The following is a 22,957-nucleotide window of genomic DNA, read 5'->3' on the forward strand; positions in this document are numbered from 1 at the left end:
TGAGAGATTATGCAGAGTTTACGGATGAGAAGCAAAAAAAGAGCCGTCAGACTCAAACTTTGAGAGAAAATGGTGGCCGTTACAACTTATGTCTAAAAATGTATAGTTTCATGCATCAGTTAAAACACTTGAATCCAGGTAAAGGACGCCCAGCTGAAAAAACTAAACGCAAGTCGAGTTGCCAGAGATTCACAGAATTTACAGAAAATATTACATTTTTGTGATTTATATCGTTGTCAGGACGATAAATGTCTTATATCGGGATATGAGATTTTTGTCATATCGCACAGCCCTAGTGTATGTGCATTACTGAATATGTATACTAAATATGTATATATTAGGGGTGCAACGATACACAAAATTCACAGTTCGGTTCAATACTTTGGTGTCAAGGTTTGATATTTTTTGATACAAATAAATGTTCATGCCTTTTTAATTTGTCATTTATTAAAATTATAAATATATATTTTAACTCAAAAGTACAGTTTTTAAATTTAATGTTGCTGAAACAACAAAGTAATAAAAAAATAAATCTCTCTGATCGAGAAATCACTCATCTTTGGAAAAGAGAGTTTATTACAGAGAAATGACTCTTTCCAAAATAAAAGCTATACTATACGCTTCTTCTGGGGTATACTCTCAGCAGCATATTAAACATATCAGGTCCCCATAAGGAGAATCATGTGCTAACGGCTGTCTAAATGACTCGGGTAAAGTTTGTAGCATGAGTGCCTGTTGTTTTTGTCTGCTTCCACTTGTCATTGCACTATGGTGATGTCAGCGTAAATGTGCAGTCATATTCGTTGTGTTCCCACTAGTGCTGTCAGCGTTAATCTCGTTAAAATGACTTTAACGTAATAACGCCGCAAATCTCCATTAACGAGTTACCGCGGATTGCCCCGTGCGTGCGGCTGGACGGCATCAACACGTTAACAAGCTAACTACGCTAACGCACTAGTTCCCACCAATTGAGCATTGCGTGGCACATCTGACATACTGTTTTACTTTTCTCCATGACGCCCTTATGATCAGGGTCATGCTTCACATGAAAGCCAAGATAGTTCCAAACGCCAGATCTGAATGAGGGTGGGGAAGGTTCAGTTTCGGGTAGCGTTGAGGCAGTTGCCATGTTGCAACGAGCTTAGCTTCTGTCTTGCTAGCTTGCGGTGCGCTCATTGGATCTGCACTCAACAGTGCAGTCTAGGCGGAGTAGTCGAACGCAGATCCACTGAGCTCTCAACACAGACAGCATCGTCAGAAGAAAAGTTGATCAAATAAATGTAAAAAAAAATTGTTTGATACATATGCGTACTGAACCGAAGACACTGTATGAACGGTTCAATATCGATCCAAGTAATGTTGCACCCGTAGTGTGTGTTGTGTCTTCACTGCTTATGAAGAAATCGCCTCGGAGTCGTCATACAGATTCTTTTATTCCGTAAATATAGAACAGCGCATCCACGCAACTGTAAACTGCTAAGCTAGCACATGAACACACAGCCGGCGTACCTATCTACATCTGGTGATTTCAAAATAAAAGTTCGAACATTACATCTCCCTTTAACGAACAAAAACGCTTCTCGGGTAGTGAGACTATAATAAGATATAAACAATATACTTCTAAGTTTAAATATGCTATGCTGCTGTATGTGTATTCTAAACATTTTTTATTTATTTTTTCAAACATTTCAACACTCTTTTTTAGTTTCTGCTGCATAAGTGTCTCTTTTTTCTTTTCCCTTTTTTTTGGGGGGGGGGTTACAAATCAAGGACCTGCCTTGGCTTGATGGCACGGCCGAATCTGGTGCGAGGGCAGGGTTCAGTCATTTTGTTGGAGTGTGGTGGGGAGACCTGGTCTCTGGAACAATGTCTTGAGTGGTTTGCATGTCATCACAAACGCCAGTTTGTGTGGGAGTGCGTGGCGAGGTGTCCTGGGCGCTGACAAGGTGTCGGCGATTGCGTCTCAGGAGTTGACCATCACCTGTTTTGATGTGATAGCTGCGTGGGGCCTCTGCTGGTTTGACAATAGTGGCTGGCTGCCATGTCCCATCTTCTTGTTGGTAGCGTATTAGTGCGCCAGGGTCGGGCGGATGTGTCAGTGTCTTTTCTGACGGAGTTGACATTCCTCCCGTCTTTCTTGCACAAGGCTTTGTGGGGTGACCTGAGGGCGGAGCTGTGTAGTTGTTGAGGGCAAAATGGAGCGCAATCTACGGCTCATGAGGATTTGGGCTGGGGATTTAAGGCCATCAACAGGTGTGTTCCTGTACTCCAGCAAGCTCAAGTAGGGATCCATCTTGTCCTGTTTTGCTTTTGTCAGAATACGTTTTGCAGTTTGGACAGTCTTTTCAGCTAAGCCGTTGCTCTGGGGGTAACGTGGGCTTGATGTAATATGCTGGAATCCCCAGTACTCAGCAAAACGTCTGAACTCTTGCGAGCTGTAACATGGTCCGTTGTCGCTTATGACTTTCTTCGGAATGCCATGTCTGGAGAATGTGGCTTTCATCTTGTGAATCACAGCTGCTGTGGTGATGTTTGGCAGGCGCTCGAGTTCAAAGTATCTGCTTAAGTAGTCACAAATGACAATGTAGTTTTCAGAGTTCCATGAGAACAAATCGGTCCCCACAGTTTGCCATGGGTTCTCTGGGATTTCTTGAGACAGCATGGGCTCTTTTTGGTTCGAGCTGCGATGCTCGTTTGGCAGATGTCACATTTCATAACTGTCTGTTCAATCTGTTTGCTCATGCCTGGCCAGAACATTATGTCTCATGCCCTGTGTTTGCTCTTTTCGACTCCAAAATGTCCCGTGTGTATTCGTTGCAGCATGTCTTTTCTCAGTGAGTGCGGAATTATTATTCTTTCACCTTTCAGAAGAAGTCCATCTGCCTCAGTGATTTCATCACGATGGTTCCAGTACTCACTGACAAGTTCTGGGCATTTTTTGCGTGTCTCTGGCCAGCCTGACCGGATGATGCGTTTGAGGGTAGAGAGCTGTTCGTCTTGGGCCGTGGCAGTTTTGATGCATTCCAGTTTCTCTGTGCTCACTGGTGCTGTCCGGATGATTGTGTGTACCTGTGTTTCCATTTCCTCACTTAGTGAGCTGTCACTGTCGTCTATTGACTTTCTTGATAGCGTGTCTGCTACTGGGATCTCTTTTCCAGGCCTGTGGACAAGTGTTATGCTGTACTTCTGAAGAGCAAGCAGCATACGTTGTAGTCGAGGCGGCGCCAAGGCTAGCGGTTTGCGTAGTATACTTTCCAGTGGCTTGTGATCCGACTCAACTGTAATATGACGTCCGTAGATGTAGTCATGAAATCTTTTACAGCCATAGAGGACGGCGTAGAGTTCTTTCTCTATTTGGGCCTAGTTTTGCTCTGTTTTGTTAAGCAGTTTTGAAGCGTATCTGACCGGCTTTCCTTCTTGCATGATTGTTGCACCCAGTCCATTTTTAGATGCGTCTACTTGTAGAGTTACTTCCTTTTGAGGGTTGAAATATGCAAGCACTGGTCCTGGTTCGGCAGTAAGGGTGTCTTTGATTTGCTGGAAAGCACGCGTGTGTTCTTCTTCCCATTTGAACGGCATGTCTTGGCGCAGCAGCAGTCTGAATGGTGCGCTCATTTCTGCCAGGTTTGGGGCAAATCTGGCGAGATAATTCACCATGCCGAGGATTGTTTCCAGCTCTGCAGCGTTTTCTGGAGGTTTCATGTTTTTGACAGCTTTTACCTTGAGTGGGTCTGGTTTCAGTCCGTTGGTTGTGAGCTTATGTCCGAAAAAACTCAACTCTGTAACACAGATGCAGCACTTTTCTGGATTGAATTTTAAACCTCTCTCTCTTGTGCGGTTGAGCATGGCTTTGAGGTTCTTGTCGTGTTCCTCTTTTGTTTTTCCGAACACAATGGTGTCATCAACGATGCCTGCCACTCCTTCCAGGCCTTCATATGCCTCGTCAATCCTCCTCTGGAACTCATCTTGAGCAGACACAATGCCAAAGGGGAGTCTGAGGAAACGGTATCTGCCGAAGATTGTGTTGAATGTAGTCAAAAAGGATGACTCTTCACTTAGCTTGATGGCCTAATAGCCGGAATGTGCGTCGAGGATGCTGAAAAAGTTTGCACCTGTAAGCTTGTGTGTCACATCCTCAAGAGTGGGGAGTGGATAGTGTGGTCTCATTATGGCTTTATTTAGAGGTCATGGGTCCAGGCACAGCCGGAGTTTGGGTCTTTTCGGGTTCTCACAGATTACCAGAGCATTGACCCATTTGGTGGGCTCTGTGACTTTTTGGATAATCTTGTCTCTTTCCATATTGTCCAGCTCTGATTTGACCCGATCTCTGAGGGCAAAAGGCACTCTTCTTGGTGGGCACACGACTGGTGCGACAGTCGGGTCCACGGTGAAACTGCACTCACCTTGGAATTCCCCAATGCCTTTGAAAACATCAGAATATTCGCTCATGATGTCTGGTGCTTTGGTGGGCTGCCCTGCTTCCATGCTCTCCGTTACTGCGTACACAACCTTAATGAGTCCGAGGGCTTTGCATGCTCTGAAGCCTAATATTGGTGGGCCGGTGCAGTCAACAACATGAAACGTCTGTTCTGATTTTCGGTCTTTGTATCTGCTAATCAACTCACAGTGTCCGTTGACTTTGAGCGGATGGCCCCCATAGCCAAACAGTTTGTCCTTGTCCTCCCTGAGTGGAGTTTGTAGCATTTGGAAAGTGTTGGCTGGTATGATGTTCACTTGTGCTCCAGTGTCCAACTTGAAGGTGAGTTTTATCTTATTTGGTCCCAGTAGTATGTCTGCAAACGGACTGTCTCCATCATCCTCTGCAGCTATGGTGTCTATGAACAGCTCTGGCTCTGAATCGTTAGCCTCTAGTACAGTGTGCACCTCTCTGTGTTCTGTTTTTCTTTCCACGTTGCTCTTAGATCTGCATACTTTTGCAAAGTGGTTGAATTTATTGCATTTCAGACACTGCTTTCCTTTGGCTGGGCAATCAGTTCGTTTGTCGTGATTCCTCCCACATGCCATGCAGGCTTTGTTTTGGTGTCTGAAATTTTCACTTGCTTTGCTGGTTCGCGGTAAGTTTTGTGGTTTTGCGCCTTTGCGACGTACGGCATGCACTTCATGGTTGTTGTTAGTCATAGCTTTTAGCTGTGACTGTGCCAGCTCATAGGAGCGGGCTATGTCTATAGCTTTCTCTAGCGTAAGAGTCCGTCCTTGGCTGAGTAGCTTCTCTCTGACGTGAGGAGAGTTGGTTCCAAAAACTATTCTGTCTCTGACCATTTCTTCACTTTTTTCATAATCACAGTCTTTAACAAGGAGTTTTAGCTCTGTGACGGAGTGCTCAAAGGACTCACCGCTGTCTTGTGTTTTTTCGTGGAATTTGTATCTGGCGAATATAGGGTTAGCTTTCGGCGTGAGGTACGTTGTGAAGCCGTTGTAATATGTTTGTAGCATCTTAGCTTCGTCTTCTGTTAGTTTCCACGTATTACTTATATCTCGTCCTTTGTCTCCGATCCACAAAAGTAGGAAGCTGCACTTTTGTTCCTCTGACTTGTCTTTGAGTGGGCCAGAAAACATTAGCTCCACATGCTGTTTGAAGCAGCGCCAGGCGTCGGGTAGTATTTTCTACTCGGATTTTGAATTTTTTTGTCTGAATTTAGATCAATTGTGCAAATATAGTATAAATGAAAAACTAACTCAAATTTCAGATATTTCAGGTTGTGCTGAAAAAAAAATGATACCAAACAAGGCAAGATGAACAGTTTTTAAAGGTGAGATATAGAGGTAAAATCAAAAATTATACTCTGGACCCAGAGGGTTACTAAATACATTTACATGTCTTGGTGACTGCAGCTGGAACCTTGGCAAAAAGTGTGTGTGTGTGTGTGGAATGCTAGCTACCAGCATTCATAATATAATAGTTACAATAGCAACAGTAACCAGGGGGTGGGGCTTAAATGACAGAACAAAGACAGGTTACCGTGATGTCACATGCATGGTAAATGACAGATCAAAGGCAGATGTCACATGCAAGGCCATAAAAGCACATAAATACGGGTGCCTCGACACACAGTTGTAGAATTCCCTTGCAGGTGATTTGAATCTAGCGATTGAATTATGTTTTCAGATGAAAGCGCTTATAACCTTCTCCCAAAGGAGAGTCATGCTTCTCCACCCAAACCTAAAATGTATATTTCTAAATACAGGGAAGCAATTGTATTAGAAAATAAATATAAACATGGACACAGGACCATGGTGCCAGAAACAGTTAAGGCCCCATCTCATCGCGAAATGTGCCCACAGAGGCCAGAAGGCGAAAAACCTGAACACACATTCAGGAAAAAAACAAAACACACAGGCATGAAGAAAGTCATGCCTCAACCTGCTTGTGTGGACACACGCAAAGGGGACAAGCAGCTCCTTGAGAAATCAGGACTTGTCCCCTTTTATTTAAAGAAAAACGATTACGGAATCGTTCCAGGCTACCTGCGTAGAAGAAACGCAGAGAAAGAAAAGGCTAAGCAGGACAATGATGCCTGGTTAACAAAACAACAGGAAACAGTTAAACCACTGCCCGAACAGGAGAAACAAAACATTCTCCAGGGCCTAAAGAGGAGGTTTAATGAGTTAAACTTTGAATATCAATCCCTCCGTTTTACTATCTCCCCTTCACAGCACAAAAAATACAATTACAAAATGTTTCTCGAAGAGGCAAGGAGTCAAGCTGAAAAAGACATTGCCCTTTTTGAGGAACATGAATACATTTACGTAGGCAGGGAAGATGCATCTGACGAACAACAGTTACAGCGGACTCGGCTGCCACCCATTAGACCGAAAAACACAAAGTTGACACCTGCTCCTCCAGTCACACCAGCAACAAAAAAGCAAACTATCAAACCTTTTTGTAGGATTTGTGTTCCACCTGTATCCAGAAGTGGAAAGCAACCTATTCCCGCCCAACCAGCTATAATTCCACGACCTAGTCCTGTCCCTCTGCCGCCTATTTGTAAAAAAGCTGAATATACACCCCGACCACCTGTAGGACCTCCAATGAAACGAGGTGTAACACCCACCCTTCCACCCATTTCCATCAAAAGCTGTTGCGCTGTACCTTTAGAGTAGTTTTTTTAACCATCTCACCCCCAACCGGTCTTGACAGAAGCCGCACCATCTGAGCCTGGTTCTGTCGAAGGTTTCTTCTTTTTAAGAAAAAGGAGTTTTTCCTTCCCACCGTCGCCCAGTGCTTGCTCAGATGGGATCATTTGATTGTTGGGGTTTTCTTAAACATAAATTGGCCTATTGAAAAAATGTAGTGTTTCTTACTACATTTTATTTTCAATAGGCCAATTTATGTTCAAGAAAAAAAAAATTACAGCAGAAAAGAAAGCATGGAGACATCTGATGCATTTCATTACTTTTTAAAAAATCATTTATAATTTATCTGGAACAAAGTTAGTAAAAAAAAAAAAAACTTTTGTGGATTCTTTTTTCTATAAGTGTTAATAGGCAGTTATTTATACATAAAGCTTTGTGTTTTGTTAAAAAATAAAGTGGCACAGCGGCACTGTGGTAAAGACCTGTGTTTTTACCATCAGCGTGACAGCGTTGTGTTGTTTTTAAATACAGTGTTGATTTTAAGTACTGTATAATACTTAAATATGATCAGTTAAACAAAACCAGCTGATGACAAATGTTTTGTCTTGCTTTGTTTTATATTTGGGACAGTTCTTAACCCAGTTTACAGCATGATTTAGCAGATATACATTTCCCCTTGCTAAACAGAGAATGTTTCAATTTCACAGGCTTCACCTCAGTTCCTTTATCTGCTGAACTAGAACACAAAATGTTCTAAATGTTCTAAACAAAAACTCAAAATGTGTGACAGTACCAGTAGAAAGAAAGAAAGAAAGTTGTGTTTTCAAAATTGGAGTTCAAGTTATTTTGACATTTTAACATTTTTTTTTTTAAATTTTCATTCTAAGTGGGCTAAAGCAGTTATTTAAAAGCAGTCTAACATAAATGTAAATGTTGCAAGTTTGTTTTTTGCTTGTTGAGCAACTTCAGCAAGTGGTTATTGATGCATCATACTTTCTTCAGTCGTGATGGATTCTGTTTTCAGACAGGGTAAAACATCAGGATGGTGTCTGGCTAATACGGAAAGAAAAATGGATGGTGACAGAAAAACAGAGATAGCTTATACTAGACAGAATGGCCTGCATCCCTTGCTGTGTTCTTTTAATTCTTTAGCAAGGCATTTGATGATGACTATGGGTTCTGGACTTCATGTAAATTTTCATCCAAATACTAAAAACAATCCTTATGCAACTTTGTCCAATTCATAACTGGGTACTAAAAGGGCTTCAATTCATGAACAGATGATGCAAAACTTCTGTTTAACATCTTTAATAAAAGCTACGAGTGGAAACTTTCATTTAACATCAAGTCTCGGCAGCATACAGAAGTAAAATACGTAAAAAAAAATTGAAATTGCCCAACATTTACAGATTTAATGTGCTATATGTGCATGCCATTGAATGCATATGTATAGGTTTGTGCATGAGTTTTCTAAGGCTGTGTTGTCATTCTCAGTTTAAGAAGCAGCACAAATAGAATGGGCCTGTTGAGCCTGACAGCCATAAGCATCCATCATAATGAAACTACCTTTAATGAAACAAGCTCAGGAACTGCCCCTGGACGCACACACACCTACAAGTTAAGCACACTAATAACTCATATATATAATCTGTGAAATCTCACATAGAGTGCATTTTGGATGTAACAAGAGCACATCACAAGAAAGCAACAACAAATAAATAAATAAATAAATGACACCCCGCTAAACAATAAATATATCACAGAACTTAACTTTGAGTGAGAAAAAAAGAGAAATAGTCTGGAAACAGATGAATTTTCACAAGACAGCAGCAACAGTCACTGGCACAGTGGCAGTTTTTGCAGACACGTTGCACTAACACATGTCTGTTATTTTTAGAGACTGACCTGAATGTATGTTAGATACTGGTCAACACTGGAGCACTTTGGGATGCTGTAGCCCTTGTAGAAGCTAAATGCAGGTCCAAACATTTCCTCACTGAACCACACCTTGGCAAAGGTGTTGAGGAGGCGCTTGTCATAGTCGTCGGTCACACGACCACCGTATTGAATCTCTCCAATCATGTATCGAACTGTGTTCCAGGACACACCCTAAGGAGATGATAAAACAGTGATAAAGGATGACAAAAAAAAATTGTTCATGAATGTGCAATATAATTTGTAAACAGACTGAATACATACACAGTCAGAAAGCTCTAAAACTCCGAGCAGATGGTTGTTGTTGATAAGTATTTACAATATCCTTTCTTTAAATCTCAACCCTTTTAACATTTTTTTTGTGGTCAAGAGTCCTAATCACACAGAATATAATAAGCGTTACTCTACCTACCTTCTTAATATCCATGTCATCAAGATGGTTTTGAACAAACTGGACAGTGGCATTAAAATCAGCCTGGTTGAACTCATAGGGAATATTCCATCCCAGGGGGCCATATTTCCTTCTCTCCTGAACTGTGCTGTGAAGAAAGGCTACTGCATACAGCATCGGCCTCCACTGCGCCATGTTACTGACATCCAAAAGGTCCTGATTTATACCTGGTCAGGGACATGCAGGTCAAAAAGATGTACTGCATGCCCAAAAGGAGGCTAAGTGGAACATCTACAGAAATGTATGAGCTTTAAATGTCAGCATTCAAAGCAATAATCCATAACTGAATAAAGTTAGTTACTTCTAAAACCAAGCATTGCACAAACATGCACACACAGATTTCCTTTTTAGTGAACATTTAAGATTTGTTGCGTAAATGTGGGAGAAAAGATAATGAACTGAATATGTCAGTCAAAATAATACCTTCTTCCTGATATAATACCAAACTGCAATTACTAATCAAAATCAGAATTCAAGCTGTAGATACGCTCTCAATTCCCCTCCAGGAACCATGTCATCTGAGCCAGGAAAAGACAGCTGGTTCCTACATTTTAAAGATTCTTTTCTTGCTTCACCCTTATGTTTTGGACCAAAACACAAACTAGATAACTCAGACTTGTTTAAAATTTTACCAACCTTGGGTAACATGGGTTAAAAAAAAAAAAAAAAATCCGGAATACAATAAATATAGCATCAAACAGGTGTTTCTCCCACATTTCCATCTTTTTATTCACTTACTTATTCCTGTCATGGATATCACGGAGTAGAGGTCTATTGTATATCTGCATCTCCAAATGTACACATCAATATTGGAATATTTTTCATTCTCTTAGGTCCTCTTTCTTTATCACATAGATAAATTGGATCTATTAAACTGGTTAGTATTCCTGGACTTCTTTAATGTGAGCTTAAGTGAGCCAAACCTACCGCCATATGTCCTCTTAAGCCCTGCCTTGAGGCCCTGTGGTGGTTCATTGGTGAACTTGATGGACATCTGGAGAAGTGTGATGGGAAAGTGTCTGTGGACCTCAGTGGTCATCCAAAGGCGGAAGCTGTCGTTGACAAAGTCTGTCTCTGTCACAGTGTCCATGAGCTCATCCATGAAGTCCAAACCCAGGTGGCAATTCTGGAGTAAGGCCCAGCCACCCTGGGGACAAACACAGTAGTATGCCTATCATCCATGACGAAGACTATAAATGATGAGTTCAAGAAAACCCTAAATAATTTCTATAAATTCCAAACCACATTTTTAGAGACAGAACATCTGTATTGCTAAAACAGCAGTAATATCCCACCACTCACATTAGCCATAGTTTGCTGCAGAAGCTTGCGTGCGTGGACCTCTTGTCCTTGACCCATGGATACATAACGGGTCTCGATTTTCAGCTTCTTCCCGAGTGCTATAATGGAGTCAGTTGGATCTGAGCCCATTGAAAGGAAGCAGATCAGAGGTGTTCGTGGGTCCGACTCCTCCCACATCTTCTCTAAATCAAGAATCACCCCTTCAGTGTATTTCTCCCCTACTGCATCCATTATGTATTTACGGGCCTAAAGGAAAGAAAATGACGCAAAGCAGATGTAATTTTCTAAATGGTTTGTAATGCAAAGAGTTGAGCAAAGTAGTCCAATAGTATATATTGGAATAAATTTACTTTCTAGAAAGCTGAGAACTGAGATAATTCTTCAAAGCATTTTCTTTTCTGGCTAACTCTTTTTACCCTTAAGGCTAGGGTAACTGTGGACTGGACTCTGAGTTTAACAAAATTAATTGAACTCCAGGATTGTCTTCAGTGGGCCAGAAAGCTATCCATCAGTAAAACTGAATATCTTTTAGCCACTGTAAATATTCAGGCACAGCAGGCTGGAGGGTGAAAGCTGTATAACAACAAGTTATACAAGCTGCTTCTTATCTCAAGAAGAGCTTTGACCAAGCAGCTTTCAGTGAAGATTAAGAGATTATACATTCTTGTTTTGTGTCTCATTTATGTAGCTGTATTTTCAAGTCAGGAGGTATCTCTTCCCAAGCTTTAAGCCATTAACTCTCAGATTAGCAACTTTAAGCCTTTTCTCTTTCTTTAGTGGTAATTATTCATTTTAATTGCAGTCTATACTATTGAAAATGCACTATGATAGAAATGAAAAAAGTAGATTTACATTGCCTGTTCTACTTGTTGTGTTGTATATTATAAAGGAGGCAAAAGCATGACCAAAAAACAGAACAGACAACCAATGTTTGGCTTTCTAATTAAAGAAAATGGATTGGGTGACCCTTAGCCATCCTATGCTGCTATAGGCTGGTTAGACTCTTCTGATGCTTTTAAAATTTACACTGCGATATTCATGCTGTTAATATTTCCCTTGGTCTCTCTATGTTCTCCTTTTCTCTCTCCTCTTTACCCCTCACCTCTCCTCACCAGTCGCAGTAGATGGCCTCCCTTTCTGAACCTAAACCAGTTTCTGCCAAGGACCCAATCATTAATTCTGGAGCACCGTCACCCATGGCTTGTTCACAGGGGAACTTATAATAGTTATTACAATATTAATGTTCCAAGGAACTTGTTGTTTTGAATTGGCATTATTTAAAGAAAACTGAATTTAATCATTGTATCTGTCCTCTATAGCCATGCATAAACATGTCTCTCCTTACCTGTGCGATGGTCCTGTCAGGACACCAGCAGCGTATGAGGAGCAGCCGTCTAAAACAGTCAAGAGACTGGTCATAGGAGTTTGGGACTACTTCCTCCTCTGGGGCCTCCTTGTCAAACCAAGCCTTCCACTGTTTCTCGTTACGACTTATCTGTAAGAAGACTTATCTGTGACAAAAAGCTCTGACGTGGGAAACAAATATAAAACGGGGCAAAACTTTAACTGCATTACAGCACATCAAAATCTGCAGAAAAGATAAAAGAATACTGAATACTTCAAACATATTTAGACACAAAGTGATCTTCAAAGTGGCCAACAAAAGAAAGCTAATAAGTAACAACAAAAAAAGAATGAAATGTACCCTATATGTGTGTTAAATATCATGATGTATTCATTATGCACGCCACAAATTGTCCAAACGGTACTAATCTGCTTAAGGACAATGATGACCGTGTGTCTTTCTGCACCTGCTCAACAGGTCTGTGCCAATTATTAGCATTTTTGTGCAGTCTTGTCTAACTCCTGTTGTAAAATATAGGTAAGAGGCTAGAGCATTACATTTAAATCAATACATTATATAAATAATATCCACTTTGTTAATGCAATGAAATATATGTCATGGCTCTGGGTCATGTTGACCTAACATTTGGAGTTTCTTGTGTTTTGGTGTCATTTTGTATCATGGTTTGTTTTAGGTTCATTAACAGTCTTAAGTTTAGTCTGTTTTGAGTTACTTATATTCCTTGGTTGGTTCCTTGTCCATTAGGTTCCCCTCGTGTCTCTGCCCACTGTGTCCCTCTCTGTTTGACTATGTGCACTCCCTCGCACTCCCTCTGTGTCTCATCTCCCTTAACTGCTTCCGTGTCCCCCTCGTTGTCTCCTCCCGTTATCTCCCTGGTCCGTCTCATCTCCCTGAATTTTCTTTCCTCCCAGCTCCCGTGTCAAGTTGTGTGACTTGGTCTCTGTCTTAGTGATTCCTGTTTTACTTGGATAGTCTTCTGTCTGGTGTGCATCATGTTCAGTTTTGTGTCCCCATGTCTCGTTAGTTAGATCACGTTCAGCTGTGTTCCCTCCAGTAGTTTGTTGCCTCGTTTGCCCTGGTGTGTATTTATGTCTGCGTCTCCCTCTGTCCTGCGTCGCGATCTCCCTCATTTCCCCGCTGTGTGTTCAGCCTGCCTGTGTCGTTCATGTGTATTCCCAGTTTACTAAGTTTTGTATTCCTGGCGTCCAGCAATAAAGCTGTTCTGAGTGTGAGTCTGCGTTTCTGTCCTATCCTGCCTGCTTCACACAGCAATTCATGACAATATAGCTGAGGTCTCATGCGTGGAAGAAGTCTTATTTATGGCACTTCATTTTATAACGAGCACAGACAGACACAACATGTAACGCGTGACCTAACTCAGATGATTATGCAATAACAGGAGGCCATGAATTGACACTGCTGTAAACACCATGTGCTTCCAAGATGTGATCTGCATGTGTGATAGCACAAAATATGCCAACAGATTGTGCTAATATTGTTATGCTTATCACAACGAAGCACAAAGGAAACTAGACTAGCAGAAGTGGCATGGCAATAACCTTTTAACTGTATAACAGTGGATACAGCTCATCAATATAGCTTTAAACTCTCACATACTTTAGGATCAAATAAAAAAAAAAAAAATGAGCAAAATTGAGGATATACCCAAGACAGTTTAGCAGTCAGTCATAAGATAACACATACATAGTGGAGGGACCAATTATTTGATCCCCTGCTGAATTTGTAAGTTGCCAATTTGTTTCATTTCAATTTAGAAAGACAGAATATCAACCAAAAATCCAGAAGAAACACATTACATAAAGGTTACAAATTGATTCACCTATCATTGTGAGAAATAAGTATTTGATCCCCAAGCAAAACATGACTTAGTTCTTAGATCCCCTTTTTGGCAGCCCAAATTACTTTCTACAGTTCAATCCACAAGGTCATTTCAGAAGCAGCAGTAATTGTACTGTGCCCCGTTCAGATGCCAGACTGAAATTCACTTAACACATTAACAAGTAAAGACTGTTTTTACTCCAAATTTATCGGAGATTCGATAATTTGAGACTGAGAGCAAGAGTTACTCTTCTAAAGGCTCATTTTTACATAACAGGTGAAATAGGCAGTTTTCCATTTTTTTTCTTGGAACAAAAACATAAAGGAAGCAAAAATTCAGTTTAATCCAATTCAATTTGATTTTAATTGAGGTTTATTTTTATTGCTAACTATAGGCTTTATAAAAAAGGAACATTTTATTTATCTTAAAACAGAGGAAGTGTCTCTGAATTAAAATTAGGAGCTTGTTGTACAGGATAATTTTTTGAAATAAGATGGTTGCAATATGGTTAGATAAGACACTTAGATCAAGCAAGGAATTTAAGAAGTAGTTTAATGACAGAAACCTTAAAAGCCTGTGTTATGTATCCTGTTAATAGTGACAAATAAATTATAATTAAAATTGTAGTATCACCCTGGCTACAGCGATGAAAAGAAAGTGTGTACAAAGTGAAGACGAAGAAGAAGAAAACTGAACATTTTCAAACATCATCACTAAATGCTTGACTAAACCTCAAAACTTCTGTCTGAATAACATCGAAAGTCAGACCTGTCCTCACAATAATACTGCAAGAAAACTACCCCATTCACTTATACCATTGGTGTGTATCTTATGAAGAAATACACAAAGCCAACTTCAGTGTCACTTTGCTAAAAGCAGAACAGTTAGAAATATAATTTTAACCTGAACACCTGAATGGTCAGATCAGCAGACGTAAAGTCCACCACCTCCTCCTTGACTTTTTTTTCACCACCTCTCTAATCCAGAGCGTTTCACTTTAATTTGCTACACAGCCCCAACATCCAGGGGAACCTCAACCAGTCCAGCTTCAGTCCAGGGCTACTCCAATAACATCTAGCAAAAACGTTCCCAACCTGTGGGTGGATGTTGTTCTTGGAAAACTGCTTATTTAGGCCCAAATTATAAACTATCACCATTGCAAAAACATCAGGTACCGACACATATGGTGGTCAAGTCAGAATCATAAATCACCTTAAACATGCATGTTTTTATCTTTAGTAACAACAGCATTGCCATGGATAACTGTGTGTAATTGAACAAAATTAGAAAAAATTAGGCAGGTTTCCTAACAAAGCTGTATTAACAACATCTTAACAACTAGTTTCTTTAAGAAATCAAGTCACTTCAAAGGGATAAAGCAAGCCCTGCTTCTAAATCTCAATAAAAATGTACCTTTAAAATATTGCTCATATTTAGGCATGTGTGTAATCTTGAAAAAGAGTATGCCCTTTAATGACTACTTACTGCAGTCAAAAAGCTACCTGCTGCTACTTAACATTAAACTGAGAGTTGCTTATGTTTGTCTATTAGCCCTGAAAGCATTAAAGTATTTTAGGGGTTTAGTGCTTTGCTGAAGAGTAATTAACAGTAATTACTGATAAAACAGAGTGTGTTACAATTTTAAGTCCTGCATCTGAAATGCTAATCCAACTATCCCTGTGATTCATGCTTAAAAAAAACAAATGTCTATTTCCAAGTGCACACACACACACACACACACAAACACGACTTTCACATTTTAGTATGGACATTGAATTGACATAATGCTTTCCCTAACTCTAACCATCAGAAATGAAAGCTTAACTCTAAATCTAACCTAACTAACCTAATTGTAACTCTAAAACCACATACTGAGCCTCAAAAATGCTTTCAAATTCATGAGGACACACAAGTGACTGTCCTCACAAAGATATTCAAACAAGTACACACACACACACACACACACACACACACACACACACACACACACACACAGTTTGTGTATGTGCACATGCTCAGCCAAAAGTATTTGACTGGAAGTTTCTCCAACTAAGCTCATTTCACAGAGCACTGAGTTTTGACTCCATGGGGACCACAGTGCTGTCATTCATCCACAAGGGTGTGTGTATTTAAGTGTGAGTGACAGTCCATCATGATGAGTGTGTGTCTATGTACAAGAGGGAAATGAAGTGAGCCATGATGAGACTGATATTGACATGCTTACTAGAGCAAAGAAGAGCTGTGAAAAGTATTTAATAAGCACCTTGAGACAACTGCTGTGTATGTGTGAGTGTCCAGGTGTGTATGTGATAGATTAGAACTGCTATCTGAAGACTTAAAAGATAAAAGTCCAAGTGGGTAGATTTTCTGTAGGCTAAAGGACACTATCATACAGCTGTCAAGGCATGTCTAAATTGATCAAGTGTATGTTGTACCTGATCCAGTATATCAGCGAACTGCCAAAGTTTGCTGAGCTCTACAAGATTTAGCCAGGTCATGTCAAGGATCCATTTAGCTGCTTTCTGGGGGCAAGCCTTCAGATCCAAGGATGCACCTCCTGAATAATATGAACATGAACAATTACAGATATAGACACCTGCAAGTATAAACTGGAGGATCCAATGTAAAAAATTCAATTTTAAACTCCCAAAATACATAACAAATGTAAACATGTAAACCCAATCTTCAAAAACACAGAAAAAGTCATCAGAATTGTAATTTGTTGTTTATCAGGCCGGAGCTGACAGATGGTGAAGCTGCGTGCATGCACCAGACTGTGGCTGTTCTGGTTCTGCCAGTTGCCATTGCCGGGTTTTATCCCCACAGTGAGGAGCACTCCATATCATATTCAGTGAACTGCTACAGTGTCAATATGTTCAAATTGTGCATCGTTTCTGTCATGAGGTTTAAAATAAGTCTACTCCTTGAAATAAACAATACATATGGTTAAAGAAAAGAATAGCAAACAGCAGAAACAGATGGCAATTTTAACAAACCTTCAGGCTGTTTTGATGTGAATGATAGCTTTACAGAAACCCTTGTATTTTCATTTTTATTTCGAAATGGTGTTTTAAAATAAATATTAAGAAAAAGTAGGGAAAAACAGTTTTTGTCCAGATGAATATGTTTCAGAAAATCTGTCTGTTCATTCTAACAAGCCGTAAGAAATATCATAATCATGTTTACAACCATGTGATCGATCAAACGGGAAGTAGAGTGTTGTTAGCTAAATGATCTATTCGTTAGTTGTAGAATCACCCATCTAAATCAGAGAAGCACACATAGTGCCTTACAGAATTAGCAATTAACCTGCATCACTGTTTCCAAAAATCTCAGTTTCTCCACAGACGTCAAGTTGCCACAGCACACTGATAACACATGTAGTTGCACACAATCGACGTGCGCATCATTTTTACAGTTTTTATGTAATCTCTGTTTTTTTTGGGTGGCGGGGGGTTAGCTTTATTGACAGATACAGTGAAAAAACAACAGGAAAGCGGAGGGAGAGACTGACAGGGCACCCGAACCCAGGCAGGCCGCCCCCAGCCACAAGGCACGTGGCCGCATTGGCTCACAAACACTTTAACTACAGGAGCCGCTCAACCAAACCCATTTTATGAAGCACTTTTGTGCTGATGTTAATGCCAGAGGAAGTTTGGGACTCTTTGGTTCTGGACAATATGTGAGTCGCCACAGCACTGGCAGCCTTCATGGACTATGTGTCTCAGTACTCAGTGATCCCGCCCTGTAACTTTACATGGTCTAACACTTTGTAGTTTAGCTGATGGTGGAATGTCTAGGAGAGAAAAATTCCCAAACTGACTTGTTGCAACGGTGGCATGTTGTTAAATTCTTAGTACTAAGAATCTTTGTCAATACAAGCCATGTTTTTTCATAGCTCAGAGCAGATGTGTTGAAACTCACAATTTTGGGTCTTTGCATTTTTATCTTTTATTTGTTTTCCTGCGTTACTGAATAGATTTCATTTGACATATTTTAGTAGCTCATAGAAATATTGTTGCACTGTTTGATGTTATTTCATGTAACGAATATTCTTTATATTTGTAATATGCAGTTAAATACCTAATAAATAAAGAATACTTATGCACATCTAAATGCCAGTAATCAACATGAGTTATGATCCCACTGAAACGTTCCAAATATTCAAACTAACCCATGGTTGTATGTGCTCACAGAAACAACAATTTACCCGTACAAACAAAACCTTCAGTGTTTGTATCTGCCTCTTACCTTTGATGAGTGTGAGGAACTCCTCGTGTTTGACCTTGTTGCTCTGCATGTCTATCTTCAGGGTCATCAGCAAAGTGAAAAGAAACTTGTGGTCCTCATACAGGCCCCGTGCTGCGTACTTATAAACTTCAAAGGTCATGAACTCTATGATGTTGGCGATCCGTTTACTTGTGATAGGGCTTTTAGAAGACCTTTTCAGGGAAATAAACAGGTCTTCTAAATAACATAGCAACTTGAAGATTCGGTTGCTATGACATAAAATTATAGTTGCCAGTAGTAAGAGTGAGAACTTCTCTAAAATCAAATATAAACTACTAGTAATGATTGCACAACTTCATGAAGTAATAACTTGCAGGTTTTTACATTAGAAAGGTATGGTGGTATAAATGCACAATAGTTCCTTGATTTGAAGTTTGCAAAGACTTTCCAATATACATATAAACACACAACAAATGACTATGGGCAAACCAATTCATTAAAGGAAGCAGGAAATGGTAAATGTCAGCGTATCCTCACCTGGCCAGAGAAAGGTCAAAAAGTCCCAGGAACTGTCTAAGAGACGTCTGATACATGACATTCACCATACTCATCTCTGTAATCAGGAAGTACAGGATGCTGCCCCTGGTGGCCACTGGAATCACACAGGGAAACACAAAAGCATAAACTCCAACAAAACAAGCAATATCGTTCATGAGGACATTTTTAAACAGGTTTTTGAAAGAATGTTCTGTTAACTGTAGCCTGTATTTTTTAAATTTAAACCAATATGTCTCACATTTTGTGTGAGTATAAAGCTCAAGGGCTCATTGTCACTGCTTCATCTGAATTAAAAGCAGAACATTTGTGTAACTGAAGGCTTACTTAGAAAAACACACAAAAAAAGAGGGAACTTTGTTTTTAAATCATTTTCACTTACCTGGCCGGTACTCCTCTCTGGCTGCGTTGATCTGGATCTCAGTCTCTGCGGCAATCTGTAACTTCTGAGTGACTTCTTCGGCCGTACACTTCGTGTTGCTAAGGACAAGGATCAGACTCTCATCATCAACCAAGGAACCCTAAAAAACACACATACAATTTTTTTTTAAAAAATGATTATTTTTCATAATTTATCTCTTATAAAGCAAAAGAGAAAAAGAAAAAGAAGGCTGCAAACTATTTCCAGTTGTAATTAAAAAATGAGAATGCACAAAACTTGGCCCCAACCTCACCCATGCAAATGAATAAAACATTTTCTCACTGGTGACAATGTAGTTAACCATTTCTAAAAAGAAAATTTCTGACACATTGCAGTTTCTTGCCTGTGTGCTCGTCAGACGGTAGAGAAGACTGTCTTCTAGTTCCTTCATCTTTCTCTTGTTAGATGTCACATCTTCCAAGAGGTCTGTCCTCTCCTTCTCCAATTCCTGGTGTCATAAAAGCAAAGAAAACACAACCACATGAGCAGATATAGCTGCAGGATGGTGCTAGAGAAAGCCTGTCATTAAAATAAAAGGTCTTTGATTCGGCATTGCTCTGATGAGTTGATTCTGTCTGTGGCTTTAGACTCTTCTCTGGTGCCTGGCTATCATGGTGGCCTCTGGTAGCTGTCTATATTATTCTTACTAATATCTGCAGCCGCGTGAAGGTCAAGAAGCTGAGATATTGGCAAAAAAAAATTAATAAATACCTTATCTAAATGAATAGATGAGCAGAATCCATGTGAAGAATAAAAACGCCCCTAGAGGAGAGATAGCCTCAAGGTGATGATAAGACCTGTAAAGCTATGTTGTCGCCCTTTTCTCCGTAGTCCTAAGTAAGCCCCAGCAAATGACTCCAGCTTACCTCTTCTAAGTGTCCAAAAGTGTTATTTCTGCACTGGGGAAAGCAGGTCTTATCAAAATTTACACCACAGTCTTGCCTGCTGGGAGCATAAATTTGACCAGCATGTTAAATCCCTTTTAGAGTATGCGAGACAATAATTTGATATTTTGTTCCGCGAGTGCGAGAGATTAAACTAAAACAAGATTTGTCTTGTTATCCAAGTCAAATTTAATGGTGGCTCATAAGTAGGCCGACTATCCACATCACATTAAACTGACTGCCTTTAAGCGGGTATAAAAATAAAAAATAAAAAAAAACACTCACCAGTTACCACTTCTAAGTGGCAGGTGTGTTTTAAATCAATGATATTGCTATTTTGATTGTAGATTACAAGCATATTTTCCTAAGAACTGCTTTGTTGGACACTATCACAGCAGGTTTTTATCGATGATAAATGCTCTTTACATATAATATAATATAATATAATATAATATAATATAATATATGTATAATATGAATACACACATATTTATGAAAAGGAGGACTGAGAGGACAGAATTAGTATTCATACCCTTTCTATTACTGCATATGAATGATTTCAATAGCTTACAAAGACAGATGTAAGTCATACTGGAGCTGAAAGCTGTGTGTAGAATTGAAGTGTGACTGAAAGTAAAAAGAAACGATTCAACAGTGATGTTGGGTTTGTGAAAACTGCACAAACTGCAAAGACAAGAGGCAGGGCTTACAGCTGAGGTAGTAGTTTTAGCTCTTATTTGATTAAATCCAAATTTAGTACACAGATACAGTAACAAGCCTCTTCCCATCTGGAATAAATCTTTCATTTCATGACCAGCTATCAGCAGAGGGAAAATTGCTTTTCTGTAACAGGACCAGCCTTTTCAGAGTGACAATCAATGAGTCCTGCATTTGGTGCATTTATAATTCACTAATCTATTCCCCAGTGAGACTGACGTCACTTGTCTGTGTCTTTGTGCGTATGCTTGGTACTGATACACGTGAGCACTATTTCTGGGTTACTTTTATTCCCCACTCACACTGTGTTTGACCAAAGCAGGGCGATTGCAATTGTTTGTATTCAAATGGCGTTCTAATGTCACAGTACAACTCCTGCTAAAGAGAGAAAATGAGATTGGGAAAGATGTAGAGAGTCTGCATTTAAATGTTGTTCAAGATTTATTTCAGGTTCTGCAAGGATGCACATAAGCAGTATTAATGCAGGGGTACAGTCTAATAGTACATTATGCTAACCTAATTTAAATATGTTCCTTAATTATGTATCGTTTGGCTTTAGTGGCTACCATTTTGAGTATTTGTATACCTGCTTTTCAGTGAGGATGACTCTGCCCAGCAGCTGGTCCTCCAGTCCTCTCATGGTGACAGTGAAGTCAATGATGGAGGTGCGAGCACTTATTTCAGGAGTGTAAGCCGGGTTAGGCAGCTTGGTGGTCATATACAACCTGAAGCCCTTCATCACATCCACTTCTTTGTCACCAAGCTTCACCTGCAAGAGGGTGTATGTGTGTTATTGTTTAGAATATTAACTCTTACAAATAACATAATAAAGAGCTCAGAGTTGGAATTACTGGTTGGAGATTTCCATTGGACATTAATCTGGGTGTATTTGGGTGTATTTGGATGCTAAAAGTTAATATTTTTAGCATCCAAAAGTGCAGAATTAATTTAGAGTGTTCTCATTTGTGTTTTCAGGAAATTGGAATTGTTCAAATCTTTATTAGCAACACAGAAAAGACATTTGCGCACAATATAAATGTATTTTTTTCTCCAAAAGTGCAAACCATTTTTTCCATTAAAACATGTGAATGTCCTGTTGTACCCAGAGTCTACTTCCAAAGCTTAATTTGGGGTCGTCATTTAGGCTAATGAAACCAAAACCACTCAAACTGTGATCTGCAATTTTCCCAACTACAATTATCTTCAACATTACATAAAACTGAAGCTGCAATAGAGTCAAAATCGGTGCATTTCACATCTCAGGAACAGGAAGCACTCTGCAAAATTGAAAACCTCTGCTGCAATTTCAGCCTTCATCCTGTAAAATCATTTGATTTTTTTATTTTTGTTTTTTACTAACATGCCCCCAAACACCCACAACTCACGCAACAGCATCAGGTAGCTCCGTTTGTTTATTTCGCCCCCCAAAAAATAATATTCACTCAAATCAACCCACACATCCCATCTGCACTGGCTCAATGCTCCACAGCCTGAACTCCTTTGCATTAGAATGTGAGCTAATACAGGATACCGAATGCGCTTTGTGTACTGTATTTAATTTGGTGTCACTTTAACAACTGATTGAGTTTAATTTATGTGATGAATTTAACTTGTTTGGCATCAACAAAAATGATGGAAATAAAAAAGAAAAGGAAGTTTCATTATGCAACAGAAGTCTGTTAAAGTATCGACACTTGCCCTTGTTCTAAGTGGTGACATATTGAATGTTTGCTTCCCTGAGTATGTCTTAAAATTTTATTGTATTTTTTGTTAATGTAGCTTTCAAAACTGTCCGAATACCCAAAGCAGAGTCAAGTGAACCAACTGTGCCTTTTTGACAAGATCTAATGATGCCGACCTTCTATAAAAACCAGCAAAATAAAGGAGGAAATAGTACAGTGTACACTGCACAGTGTAAACCATTTCCCCAGACTTACCAAGTACATTTTAATCTGTCTCAAAATAATTAATATGATCTAGGAAATGTGGTCTGGCTGCCAATGATACTCATACTTAAAACTCTCTTCCAGCCGACACTACCTGTGCAGTGTCAACGAGAGAGCTTGTTTTTCTCTGTCTGAGCTTATCAAGCCCTATCAGTCCAGGTGTGACAGCTGGCGTGCCAAGGAGAAGCTGGCAAAGTCCCATCATACTGACCACT

The 22,957-nt window shown here is 39.8% G+C and overlaps 2 protein-coding genes across 2 annotated transcripts in view; one reads left to right on the top strand and one right to left on the bottom strand.

Moving 5' to 3' along the window:
• Positions 1-22,957, bottom strand: part of dnah5 (dynein, axonemal, heavy chain 5) — a 121,574-nt gene that overhangs the window by 37,709 nt on the left and 60,908 nt on the right. The window contains exons 73-83 of the mRNA XM_087848025.1: positions 21,383-21,565; positions 19,539-19,643; positions 19,157-19,295; positions 18,757-18,871; positions 18,241-18,431; positions 16,425-16,546; positions 12,129-12,278; positions 10,784-11,029; positions 10,409-10,628; positions 9,443-9,648; positions 9,001-9,204 (exon numbers count right to left, since the gene is read on the bottom strand). Of these exons, the coding sequence (XP_087704151.1) occupies positions 9,001-9,204; positions 9,443-9,648; positions 10,409-10,628; positions 10,784-11,029; positions 12,129-12,278; positions 16,425-16,546; positions 18,241-18,431; positions 18,757-18,871; positions 19,157-19,295; positions 19,539-19,643; positions 21,383-21,565 (1,881 nt within the window). The remainder of the gene's footprint in view (positions 1-9,000; positions 9,205-9,442; positions 9,649-10,408; positions 10,629-10,783; positions 11,030-12,128; positions 12,279-16,424; positions 16,547-18,240; positions 18,432-18,756; positions 18,872-19,156; positions 19,296-19,538; positions 19,644-21,382; positions 21,566-22,957) is intronic.
• On the top strand, positions 5,886-7,445 carry LOC148100454 (enkurin-like). Its single transcript, XM_087848023.1, has one exon. The coding sequence runs from the start codon at positions 6,118-6,120 to the stop codon at positions 7,120-7,122; it is 1,005 nt and encodes a 334-aa protein (XP_087704149.1). The 5' UTR covers positions 5,886-6,117; the 3' UTR covers positions 7,123-7,445.

This window comes from Neolamprologus brichardi, chromosome 11, assembly GCF_056152115.1.
Source record: "Neolamprologus brichardi isolate AB-2024 chromosome 11, ASM5615211v1, whole genome shotgun sequence".
In the NCBI taxonomy this organism is placed as follows: Eukaryota; Metazoa; Chordata; class Actinopteri; order Cichliformes; family Cichlidae; genus Neolamprologus; species Neolamprologus brichardi.

Coding starts and splice junctions, on each gene's coding strand:
- LOC148100454 (XM_087848023.1), top strand. CDS start 6,118: ATGTTTTCAGATGAAAGCGCTTATAACCTTCTCCCAAAGGAGAGTCAT.